Below are 13,461 nucleotides of genomic sequence, written 5' to 3'. Positions count from 1 at the left end.
TCCCACCCTGTGCCCAGTTCTCCCACACAAGCCGGCCCATCTCCCCCTCCCTATCCTACCCACTGCTGAGACCCTGCCGTGCATTCAGCAGACATTCTTTGCAATTCTCAAGCAAGGCTATGCAAAGAGCAGGGGGTTGGGACAAATTGGATAGTTTTCACAGAGTCAGTATGGACACAATGCATCAAATGTGTAGCAGGGTGGCACAGTGGTTAGCACTGCTGCCTCAAAGCGTCAGGGACCTGGGTTCAATTCCCGGCTTGGGTCACTATCTGTGTGGAGTATGCATGTTCTCCCCGTGTCTGTGTGGGTTTCCTCCAGGTGCTCTGGTTTCCTCCCACAGTCCGAAAGACCTGCTGGTTAGGTGCATTGGCCATGCTAAATTCGCCCTCGGTGTACCCGAACATGCGCCAGAGTGAGGCGACTCGGGGATTTTCACAGTAACTTCATTGCACTGTTAATGTAAGCCCACTTGTGACACTAAAAAATAAACCTAAACATCTTTTCCGGCTCCTAACAGTGCTGAAATGCAGGACTGCGCCACTGTAAACAAGCCACTAGAGTTGCTGTGAATGCGACTACTGCATGAAATGAGAACCGCTGCACAGGTGGAGGGCAAGTCCCGTCTCTTTGTTAGGTCCAACATTGAAACTCCGATTAATAGAGCGTTCCAGTTGGCACAATGCCGGATGATGCACAGTTTACTGTATCTGGTCAGATTTCATGCTGTTTGTGGGACTTTGCTGTAGACAAATTGGCTGTTGCATTTCCTACATTACAACAGTGCCAAAACTTTAAAAATACTTAATTGGTTGTAAATCACTTTGGCACCTCTCCAGGTCCTGAAAGATGGTGTTATAAATGCAAGTCTTTTTAAAAGCAATAATATTCAGCTTCTACATCCAATGTTGTTGCATTGATTGTTTTTGGCAAGTTTGTATAGTCTGACAAAATAATTGATTTTTTTTTAATATAGTTAAACAAAGCTTTCCAGGAAGAAGAATCGCCTTCTGTTATCTACTGTATTAGCATGCAGTGGTTTAGAGAATGGGAAGGATTTGTCAAGGGCAAGGAACATGGTATGTAAACCACAATGTCACAAACATGTAAAATGGGCTCATGTCTTGGTTATTTTAGAGGTTGTATTAGTTTGAAATTTGGAGATGCTTCTTTATTGTTGCTCGCTTTCCTAGCGGGTGAATGCTTTGGGGGTAATTTGACACGAGTACATGGGGCTGGAACTTCCGAGTCCTGGCCTCATTACTAACCTTAGTGAGGAGCTGCAGATTTTGCACATGACCTTCCAACTCAGGCCGGGAGAGACAAGTGCAGTGTAGGAGGTTCCCAAGCTATTCAGTCCAGTGTGACCAAGTTGGGGGAGAGGAAGCTACGGCCCAGGTTCAGCACTAGCTGCCAGGTGGTGGGGTTGGGGGGGATTTGGAATAGGAATTGGATGGATCAGTTGGGGAAGGAGTAGGATGGGCTGGGTAATCAGTTCAATAGGGTTAGGATGAGTTTAGTGATGAGGGGTGGGGGGGGAGGGAGGGGGGTTGGTGGTAGCATGTGTCGGAGGGGTCAGAAGTTCAGTCATGGATGGGATAGGGTGGGTCATGGGGATCAGATGATTGGTCAGGTTGGGAGAATAGTCAGCAGGGTGTAGTTGCGGGCAGGGGGTGGGGGGGATTGGGGTAATTGGGATGTCAGTACTATATCAGTTATCCAAGAGTTAGAAGTGGTTTCAATTCTTCTAACTTTTCCTCGATAACAGTAGCAGGAAACCAGAACGTGGCTTATCTGGCCGATGTTTTAGCATCCATTTTGGGTTTGTTCGTTGAATTGAATGTTTGCCCTTCCCTCAGTGCAAAGCCTGCTATTTGGCCCAGATTTTACACTTACGCATATGGTGTGTGTCTGACAGGGTTGTCATGTATTGAAAATGTAGTCCAAATTAAGTTTTACAAAGTATTCACAGTACAATAATTGACTATTTGGACAGACAGTTCTGCATCGGTGTTTTATACTGCACACAAGCCTCCTCCTACCTTCCTTCATTTAATTCCATCATCATATCCTTGTGCTCCTTTCTCCATCGTGTTTATATAGCTTCCCTTAAATGCATCTCTGCTATTTGCCTTAACAATTCCTTGTTGGAGTGAGTTCCATAATCTCAGCACTCTGAGTGAAGAGATTTCTCCTGTTGGATTTATTAATGGCTACCTTACATTTATCGTCTCTAGTTCTGGTCTCACCTACAAATGGAAATATCGTCTCTTTATCTACTCCATCAATCTCTTTCATAATAAAGTTCTCTTATCAGGTTGCCCATCGGTCTTGAATTCTCTAGAGGAAAGCGCATCAGCCTATTCAAACTTTCCTGATAGGTATAACCCCTCAGTTCTGGGCATCATTCTAGTAAATAGCTTTTGCACCTTCTGCAATGCCTCTATATCTTTTTTTTTATAATATTGAGACCGTACGATATTTTGTCCAGGATTTGTTTCCCTCACGTCCATACTGAATTTGATTAATGAGGGATCCAGCTCAAAGGCTGCAATGAAAATCAACACAAGTTACAAAAGAGTAATTGAATTCAAAGATGCATCATGGATGGCTAAATAATTTGTTAAATATTGAGAGCCTGGTGTTCTAAATGCCTAAAAATTTTGTTTACATCCCGACTGTGTTGGAACCCAGATTCATCGGAACGTTTGTACTCCAACGTATTCATTCCCAGAAGCTCAAAACTGGGCCACTTTCTGACCTATCTCCCTACCTAGTTGAAACTTTCAACTTTAAAAATAAAGCTTGATGCCAACTTTACTCCGCTTCCTGCTTTATCTCATCTTTCTTCAATTTCAACCTGCTCCGTAGACTTTGAGCCCTCAATTTATTACAGAGTATTTGCTGGCAGAATTTCTACCTCATATATTAATTAATGAGCACATGCAAGTCGTTAATCCTGAGTTTAGTGTCTGGATTTCTCAATTTAATCTTGTAGTTCTTCAAATAGAAAATATTTTTTGAAGTAATTTTATAAAGCAGTTACTTGCAATGCATTATAAAGGAAGTGTAGATTTATAAAGTTGGTGAATGCTGCAACTATTGTGATCAATTGTTGACTTTTTAAAGTATTTGGGTCATAGGATTTTTAATTATGATGGGAATTGAGTAGCGGTCGAACATAATACTGATGGAGTGTAATTCTGCTGACCTTATTGTCTTTTTTTTAATATTGGTTTTCTCCACTTCAATGAGGTGCCTTCCAATGAGAAAAATGCAAATTGTTATTTACAATATGTATTTATAGTGATATTTGACTTGCTCTGTGCCATTTAAATAAATGGCCAGCTAATGACAGTGTCATCCTTGATTTATTAATACCCTCTTAATTCTTGTCTTAGAGCATCCTGGTCCAATTGATAACACCAAGATCGGTGTTGGTAAGAGCAACCATGTGTCTTTAAAACAAGGTATGTGCACATTCTTTATTTCAGTGGTTAGTGTTGCTGCCTCACAACGCCAGGGGCCCGGGTTCAATTCCGGCCTTGGGTGACTGTGTGAAGTTTGCATGTTCTTCCCCTGTCTGTGTGGGTTTCCTCCGGATGCTCCACAGTCTAAAGATGTGTGGGTTAGGGGGATTGGCCATGCTAAATTGCCCCTTAGTCTTCCAAGATGTATAGATTAGATGGATCAGCCATGGTGAATGTGTGGGGTTACGGGGATAGGGCAGGGAAGAGGGTCTGGGTGGGGTATTCTGTCGGAGAGCCGGGCGCAGACTCGATGGGCCAAATAGTCTCTTCTGCACTGTAGGGATTCTATGATTTGAAAGAGCGAGCAAAGTTATAGTATACTTGTATAGAGCTTTGATTAGACGGAACTAGGTCTAAGTGTTTTAAACCTAAATGAAAGGTAATTTTAAGGATATGAATGACAGTGCTGGCTGAAGTGAACTGGGAAGCTAGTTTGGAAGTTAGGACAGTGGTGTTGCCTTGGCAGACTTGGAGATATTTAGTAACGCTCAACAAAGGTTTATCCCAGTGGGAAAAGGAGACTGAGAAGGATGCATCATCAATGGCGAAATAAGTTTATTTAGTAGGCTTAAATTAACATTGTACCAGTCAGTTATTTTCGATCTGATGGCACAGTGGTTAGCACTGCTGCCTCACAGCTCTAGGGACCCGGGTTCAATTCCCAATTTGGGTCACTCTCTGGGTGGAGTCTGCACGTTCTCCCCGTGTCTGCGTGGGTTTCCTCCAGGTGCTTCAGTTTCCTCCCACCATCCAAAAGACGTGCTGGTTAGGTGCATTGGCCATGCTAAATTTTCCCTCAGTGTCCCTGAACAGGCACCGGAGTGTGGCAACTAGGGGGATTTTCACAGTAACTTAACTGCACTGTTAATGTAAGCCTACTTGTGACACTAATAAAAAAATAAATAGAAAGATTGTATCAATTTTGGCAGATCAGATCCAGATCTAGTTCAGTCCCTGAGAGTTGTCTATTTTCTGCAGTCTACCTATCATCATAATACTGGGTTAGAATGCTGATGTGCCAATATACACCAGGTTGCAGATGAGATCTGATCATTGGATAACAAATGGGAATCTGAAGGGCGTATGGGGGATGTTTGTGCAGTTCATGTGTCTAAGAGTCCAGGACACCCAAGAAAAACAGACTTGTGCATTCCATGACCTCAGTAGAAGCACTTACAACCAATTAAGTACTTTAAGTGTAGTCACTGTACTGTAGGAGGTTTTCAATACAGAAGTTGTAATTCAACAAGTAAACTTCTTATCCACATAGTCTTCATTTATCTGGTATATCCATAATGCTAGTTTTATTTACTCTTTCATGGGATGTGGGCGTCTCAGGCCAGCATTTATTGCCCATCCCTAATTGCCCTTGAACTGAGTACCTTGCTAGGCTATTTGAGGGCATTTTAAGAGTCAACCACATTGCTGTGGGTCTGGAGTCAGGTGTAGGCCGGATCAGGTAAGGACAGCAGATTTCCTTCCCTAAAGGACGTTAGTGAACCAGATGGGTTTTTACAACAATTTTAACATTTGTGGCTGGTCGCCCTTAACGAGACTAGATTTCTGCTCCAGATTTGCTAATCAGCTGCCGTGATGGGGTGCTGTGGTAGTAGCAGTCAGGTAAATTGGGTCGGACTGATTTCGGGGGAGCCCAATATAGCGGAATGAGATCTGTCCAGAAAAGCTACCGGCCCTGTACTGGCAAGCACAAAGAATCTTAACTGTGTTGGTTGGTGTGATTTGGAAGGGTGCTATTTACCAGTTCCATGCCCTCATCCTCTGAGCAGTGATGCTAATCGCGTTCTTTTTAAATTTCTCGTTCCAGGAGCTGATTCTGGCCAGATCTCAGAAGAGACCTGGAGCTTCCTCTACTCCATCTACGGAGGAGGCCCAGAGATCACTTTGCGGCAGAACATCAGCCATCCTGATACGTCAAATGTAGAAGAGAAAATTGAGGTTGAAATCCGCCCAGTGCAATAATGTTAAAGGAAATGTTAGAAACTGTGAATTATGCTGGATTCTAAGCATTCCAGGGTGTGAGATATTTTCTGAAAACAACTCCTGCAGTGGCATTAATGTTTTGTGTTTTAGGGACAATCACAAAGTTAAACCCCTTTTATGTAATATAGTTTGATGTAGGTTTCAGGCTTACCTGATAAGCTGTACTGAAAGGTTGGAAGTGTTTTCTGGTGGTATGTGATGTAGCTTTGATCTGTGAAAGGCCCACACACTGGAAGTGTACTGGTGTGAAACAGGTTGCTTATATTAAGTTGACTCAGGAAAGCACTGATCTTCTGTTTGCACTGTACTGTAGATGAAAAATCAAAGATTTCAAAGCTCTTGTCCGTGCTACTGTAAGCAGCTAAAGGAATATTCTCAGGAGAATTTGCAAAAATTGTAATGTTGAGTCTAGACGCAATGTGGGTGGGGCAGGCTAACTCCTACGTATTATGTTCATCTAAATTATAAGGAACATAGAAAGCCGTTCAGTCCATTGCATTGGTGCCAGCACTGGGTCTTTGACCGTCTAAGCCTCTTTCCTACCTTTTTTAAAAGTTTCAATTTATAACCCAATCCTTTTTTCAATGCCTAAGTAGCCACTTGTAATAAAGCATTGCCTTTCCTATGGAGAAAATGTCTTCCATCTATCCTCTAATCGGAATCAGTCTCTCGTTTTACAAAGTTGGAAAACCAGTACATATTATTTATTGTTTACCCCCTTTCATAACTTCAAAAATCTGTTAGCTCATCCCGACTACTTCCCTTCCGGTGAGAACACTCCAATTTTGTGAACCTACGTGTCGACTCTCCTCAGCTGTCAGCACTCGCTCCTGAGCCTGAAGCCGGTGGGTTCAAGCCCCACTCCTGAGAACTATGGACATAACGGAGACTGTGATCACTGAAGAGTGCTGCATTGTTGGAGGTGCTGTCAAGCCGGTGCTTTGTTACCTGATGAGGCAGACGGTTGTAGAGTCAACCCCACACAAAGGAGCTCAACGCACAATCTCTGCTAACTTTCTAGTGTAGACCTGAGGGAATCTCATGTGGTGTTCACTAATAGAATGGCTACAGCACAAAAGGAGACAATTTGGCCTGTCCAGCTCCTGCTCACACTCTTCAAGAGTGGTCCCACTTCCCCCATTTGATGGGTGGGCAGTGTAATTAAAGTCTTTACCCAGCCACCTTCAAAATTTGATTTTTTATTTCTGGCTTCTTGCTGGGTCAAAATTATCTTTTGTCTCCAGTGAACCACTTCACTTAAAAAATGATTCACTGTAAGCAAAACATTTTGTTGTGTTTGAGAGACACTGTAAGATTGTTTCTCGCATTATTATCCTAAATGTCGAGACCTGTGTTGCCACCGCAATCTTTCCGAACCCACTCTCTGAACATTATTTTTAAATGCCGGGAGATTGTCTCTGACCTTCAGTGATGTGCCTGGAGTTGAACGTCCAGGAGTGACGGCCAGCTGGTCCATCCAGCCTGCCTCCACACTTCATAACGTCGGAGCGTTCATGACCCAAAGTGCCCAGTCATTGCCAACTGGTTGAAATAAAATTCAATTTTATTTGAATAAATCTGTGGGCTCTCTACTGCACGGGTCCAGTAAAGGAAGAGAAACTCCTCACCATGGTATAAATTTTAATCGACAGCAAAAGGAGATATCAGTTGGGTTTAGACTCAAGTGCGATTCTTGCTAAACTTCTTTGAAGTATTTCACTAAAAGCACAGCTGATTATTCTCTAGGGTAAGATTATGTAACTGATGCAAAAATGGTCCTGTAGCTCGTTGGACAGATTAGTTGCCCTTGAGCAACAGTCTTCTAGAATTGATGATTTGAAACCAGTCTCCTTAGCATGTGCCTCAAAGGAATGTTCCATAAAATTGAAACCATGCATTAGCCAGAATGTGACTTTTCTGTTTCTAAACAGGATTTTCCCTTGAGCTTTTTTGTATTAATTTATTTTTTAAAATGCGCATGCAAATCTCGATTGCAACGATGGCTGATTTAAGTTGAACTTGCACTTTGAAGAAATTATGACTCTAACTAACTACGTTTTTTTTTAAAGGAATCATTTATGTAAGGAATGTAAGAGTACCTTGATAATTGCAATTAACGGAACCAGGCACCTTCAACTCTGAGAACGAAGCACTCAGTCTCATACACCTGTGCATGTTATCTTTGTGATATTAGGATCATGAATGTGAAAATGTGCTGCACTGCTGCAGAAGTACATAATTGTGGAAGTAAAGTTGGAATGCATAATCAGTGGAAGATGTTCTCTTAGCTTCTTGATGCTGAATAGCAATAGGGACCTGTCTCTTTTGTTCAATAAAACAAGTGATACAAACCCCGCTGTAGATTTTCTTTCCTGTGCACTACTTGGTAATGTCACGTAACAATTCACCATCTCTTGCTCTGTCGGTCTGTTCAAGAGTCTTTGTTTATCCACAGCTAGTCTGCATTTAGGCAGAAACGCTGCAATAAAAACAGAAAAGGGTGACACCGTGGCAGTGGTTAGCGCTGCTGCCTCACAGTGCCAGGAACCCAGGTTCAAATCCCAGCTTGGGTCACTGTTTGTGGGAGTCTGCACGTTCTCCCCATGTCTGCGTGGGTTTTCTCCCATAGTCCGAAAGACCTGCGGGGTTAGGTGCATCGGCCATGCTAAATTCTCCCTCAGTGTACCCAAACAGGCACAGGAGTATGGCAACTCGGGGATTTTCACAGTAACTTCATTGCAGTGTTAATGTCAGCCTACTTGTGACAATAATAAATAAACTGAACAAAAAACCCTCAGCAGGTTAGGCAAATGTGATGAGCGAAGTAGTCGATGTTTCAGATTGATCTGTCATCACAGTGGGAAGACATTGAGATAAAAATCTTTCAAATAGTAGCTATGAGAAGAAGGGACATTATGGTGTCCATTTTGGTTTAATGGTAGCACGCTTGTCCTAGTCAGAAGGTCAAGGGCTTGAACCCCTTCCAGAAATATTATACAGGCTGCCGAAAGTCTTGTTTCCTTTTATTTTCCTGAAGACCTGAATCCTTGCCCGTCAACTTAATGGCCTACTCCTGCTCCTATTTCTTATGTTCTTAACTTTTGCTACCTTGTTCAAGATGCCACTCAACCTGTATGAGCATTGGAAGGTTATTTTTTTAAAGCCTTGCATTTAAATAGTGCTTTTTGTGACCACTGGATATTTCAAAATGCTTTACAGCCAATTAAGTACTTTTTTGGAGTGTTGTTACTATTATAATGTAAGAAATGCAACAGCAAATTTGCACACAGCAAACTCCCGCAAACAGCAAGGTGATAATGTAATGTCCTAACTGCTGGAAGCTGAGGGTTTTAAAGAAAAAGATGTGGTTTGCACATGTAGATTCAAGCTAACAACAGATTTATTGAAGAAACTGTACAGAGTACAAAATTAAACTAAGCTGGCCCCAGTGCACACCCTGTGACATCACCATCAAATCATGTAGCCAGCTCTTAAAGCAATCATGCAACCACTTAAATGTATAACATCCCTCCCCCTTTAACAAATTGCTGTGATATACATAGGATCAATAATACTCTAGACACAGTACCATGCACCATTAATTATTATACATAGTCAGTAAGAAAGTCAATCAGCAGGCCACCTATTCCTCTTCGACATTCTGGAATTTGGCTGTCCTTGACTCTAGAAGTACGATTTGGAATTTCAGTCGACACTTCTCTTGGAACTAATTCTGCATCATTCCCACATGATAAGCTCAATGCATTCTATGCTCACTTTGAGTAGGGGGTGAGTGGGAGGTTGTCATCCGCCTGAACAGCCTCGGTCGAACCGAAATCCAAGGTCACCATTGGAGACATCAGATCGGTTGTCTTGAATGTTAACCTACTGAAGACGACTGGTCCGGATGGGGTCCCAGTCAAGCACTCAGATCCTGCATGGACCAGCTGGTGGGGGTACTCACAGACATCTTCAATCTCTCCTTACTCTGGTCTGAGGTATCTATCTGCCTCAAGAAGATGACCATCGTCCCTGTACCAAAGAAAAGCCAGGCAGTGTGTCTTAATGACGAGTGCACGGTAGCTCTGAAATCCATCATTATGAAGTGCTTCAAAAGGTTTGTCATAGCACACATCAACTCCAGTTTTCACATTGTCCAGACCACTATAGTTCGCTGCAACAGGTCCACAGCAGACACCATCTCGCTGGCCCTACACTCAACCTTGGAACACCTAGATAACAAGGATGTATATGTCAGACTCCCATTTATTGACTACAGCTCAGCCTTCAACACCATTATTCCTACAAAACCCATCTCCAAACTCCCTGCCCTGGCTCTTCCCTCTGTGACTTGATCCCCGACTTCCTAACTCACAGACCACAATCAGTAAGGATAGGCAACAATACCACCACCACGATCATCCTCAATACCAGTGCCCCACAAGGCTGTGTCCTCCGCCCCTTACTATACTCCTTATACACCTATGACTGCATAGCCAAATTCCACTCCAACTCCAGTTTCAGATTTGCTGATGACACCACCGTAGTGGGTCGGATCTCAAACAACAATGAGATGGAGTACAGGAAAGAGAGAATCTGGTTAAATGATGCAACAACAATAATCGCTCCCTCAATGTCAGTCAAACGAAGAAGCTAGTCATCGACTTCAGGAAGTGTAGTGGAGAACATGTTTCATCAACGGTCATGAAGTGGAGTTAGTCGAGAGCTTCAAATTCCTCCATATTCAGATCACCAACATCTGTCCTGGACCCACCACACTGACGCTATAGTTAAGAAAGCCCACCAATGCCTCTACTTTCTCCGGAGCATAAGGAAATTTGGCATATCCACTATGACTCTCTCCAATTTTTACAGATGCACAATAGTAAGCATTCTTTCTGGTTGTATCACAACTTGGTATGGCTCCTGCTCTGACAAGATCACAAGAAGCTACAAAGGGTTATGAACGTAGCCCAGTCCATCGCACAAACCAACCCCCCATTGACTCTACACTTCCTGCTGCCTCAGGAAAGCAGCCAGCATAATCAAGGACCCCATGCACTCTGGATATACACTCTTCCACCTTCTTCCATCAGGAAGAAGTATACAAAAGCCTGAAAACATGTACCAACCGACTCTAGAACAGCTTCTTCCCTATTTTGAATGGCCCTATCATATATTAAGTTGATCTTTCTCTTCACCCTACCTGCAACTGCAGTACTATATTCTGCACCCTATCCTTTTCACCTATGTACTTCCTAAGTGGTATATTTGCCTGTAGAGTGCGTAAGAAACTTGTACTGTATCCCAGTACGTGATAAAATCAAATCAAATCCATAGTATAGTAGCAAAGATATAATCGTCAGGCAACTCAGCTTCAACGAAGTCTTCTGTGGTAGTATTCACAGCACTAGGGACTGAAGACATTGGTACTTCTGGAGATGACAGAAATAACTTTAAGGTGACAGCAATTACATGGCATCACCAAACTAGTGTAAGAAATTGGACCTATTTTTGTTAAAACTATGCCTAGTACCCATTTCTCACTTGCGGCATAATAAGGTGCTAACACTTGATCTCCTTGTTGAAATGAGCGTTGTTTTGTGCTCACTTCATTTCTAGAAACTTGAGATTGTTACTGATGCTTTACTATCTCTGAAACTTCTAGAGGCAATAAGAAATTGAACATAGTTCTCTACGTTCTCGTTAAGAGTAGTAATGCAGGTGAGTGTTGGGAGTCGCATGAGTAGTTATAAATAGAAGTTATAGAATCCATACAGTGCAGAATGAGGCCATTCGGCCCATCGAATCTGCACCAACCACAATCCCACCCAGGCCCCATTCCCGTAATGCCACATATTTACACTGCTAATCCCCCTGACACTAGGGTAAATTTAGCATGGCCAATCAACCTAACCCGCACATCTTTGGACTCTGGGAGAGAACAGGAGCACCCTGAGGAAACCCACACAGCACGGGGAGAATGTGCAAACTCTGCACAGACGGTGACCCAAGCCGGGAATCAAACCCTGGTCCCTGGCGCTGTGAAGCAGCAGTGCTAACCATTGTGCCACCATGCTGCCCCGTGTTTCCATAAGATGCTAAAAAGCTATTCACACAATGTGATAATGAACCTTGCTCTTTTGAAGCTTTTAAAGAATGCTTCAAGGATTGTATCAATCTTTCAGCTAATCCTTTGGTTGATGGATGATAAAGTGCAGATTTTATATGCTGAAGACCATTCATTTTGAGATAATCCTCAGACTCTTGTGAAGTAAACTATGAACCATTATTGCTAAAATTCTGTTCTGGTTTACCAAAACTTGCAAAGATTCCATTAAGTTTTTCAATGGTTTGTTCAAAGGTAGTAGAGCTCGATAATTTCTGGCCACTTTGAGTGTGCATCAGTTCTGACTAAGAACATGTAACCTTCAAATGGACCAGCAAAATCTACATGCAATCATTGCCATGGCATTTTAGGCTATTCCAAGGGTGTAAAGGAAACAACAGTGGTGTATTTCTTATTTGTACACAGGATTGACACTGTCCCACCTTTTCTTCAATCTGAACATCCAGACCTGGCCACCCAAAATAACTATGTGCTAATTACTTAATTCGGACTCTCCCAAGTCATTCTTTCTGTAGCTGTTCAAGAACTCTTCCATACAGATTAGGAGGAATAATCACTCGGATTCCTCACAATAGACACCCACCTTGGACAATTAACTCAAGCTTTCTTGACACATCTGTTTTTAAATCCGTATCCATCATCTTCCCTATCACTGGATCATTTCCGGTTTGTCTTTGAACTTGAGAAGATGTCACAGGCAAATGATTTACGAGCGAAAAATAAAGGATATTAGCAAAATTAGTTGGTATTATCTGCTCAGTAGGTAATGGCAAGTGTGATAATGCATCTGCATTAGCATGACACTCTGATTAACGATACTTTGTCGTAAGAATGTTCATGTAAGATCAGTGACCATCTTTGCAATTGGCTAGCAGCTAATGACAGTATGCCTTTAGACAGCCAAAAAATTGAAGTTAATGGTCGATACTCACATCAATAATGTGAAATGATGACCATATAAATAATGATGAAACTTCAGTATTGTAAAAATTATACTCGATGCTTCTTTTTCCAGCTGAACATTGTTAGATTCAGCACTAGTCAGAGTATGCAAAGGAAAAGCTATTGGTTGTTTTTCTCCTGAAGGCAAAATATGTGAAACCACTGCCCCTACTCCATAAGTTGAAGCATCAAAGCAAGCAGTAATGGTAGCTTCAAATTAAAATGAACCAATACTTCAGACTTCTGTAAAGCATCTTTGACATTTTTGTATGCTTTCTCACATTCTGTTGTCCAGTCCCATGATTGTTTCACACATAGTAAATTATGCAATGGCTTCAATAATGTAGCTAAGTTAGGAACAAATTGGCCATAATAATTTTCTAATCCTAAAAGGACATCAATTGTGTTACATTCGTCAGAGTTGGTGGTTATAAAATAGCTTCCATCTTTTTAGGTGCTTTATGTAAACCTTTACTATCAATAACCTGACCCAAATACTGGACTGATGTCTGGAAAAAGTCACACTTTCCTTTCTTGATACGCAGACCATGTGCTTGAAAACGTTCCAATGTTGCTTCTAAATTATTCAAGTGCTCTTGATAACTGGAACCTGTAATTAGAATAGCATCCAGGTCAATGGCAATTCCCTGGATGTTGAAGATGAGGCTGAGAGGCAGTGTGTGTACGTGCAAAATTGTAAGAAATTGATTCATATTTGCAGGTGTGGACAACTGGGGAATATTTTGGTTTTAACTCTGTTAAATATTAATAAATAAGTGAAAATTTTTATTTTAGTTTTTCTAAATGCTCCAAAATACAGTCGCCAAACTTGAATTGGTACACCTTGCCTTTTCTTTG

At 42.0% G+C, this 13,461-nt stretch overlaps 1 protein-coding gene across 3 annotated transcripts in view; it reads left to right on the top strand.

Moving 5' to 3' along the window:
* The window catches only part of usp33 (ubiquitin specific peptidase 33), a 76,989-nt gene extending 69,107 nt beyond the window's left edge, over nucleotides 1–7,882 (top strand). For all 3 annotated transcript variants that reach the window (XM_078218946.1, XM_078218948.1, XM_078218947.1), the window contains 3 exons: nucleotides 977–1,079; nucleotides 3,402–3,470; nucleotides 5,356–7,882. In XM_078218946.1, the coding sequence (XP_078075072.1) occupies nucleotides 977–1,079; nucleotides 3,402–3,470; nucleotides 5,356–5,510 (327 nt within the window). In that variant the 3' untranslated portion in view covers nucleotides 5,511–7,882. The remainder of the gene's footprint in view (nucleotides 1–976; nucleotides 1,080–3,401; nucleotides 3,471–5,355) is intronic.
* The last annotated feature ends 5,579 nt before the right edge of the window (nucleotides 7,883–13,461 follow it).

The sequence above is a fragment of the Mustelus asterias genome, chromosome 8 (genome assembly GCF_964213995.1).
Source record: "Mustelus asterias chromosome 8, sMusAst1.hap1.1, whole genome shotgun sequence".
In the NCBI taxonomy this organism is placed as follows: domain Eukaryota; kingdom Metazoa; phylum Chordata; class Chondrichthyes; order Carcharhiniformes; family Triakidae; genus Mustelus; species Mustelus asterias.
This window is presented reverse-complemented; position numbering and strand designations above follow the sequence as displayed.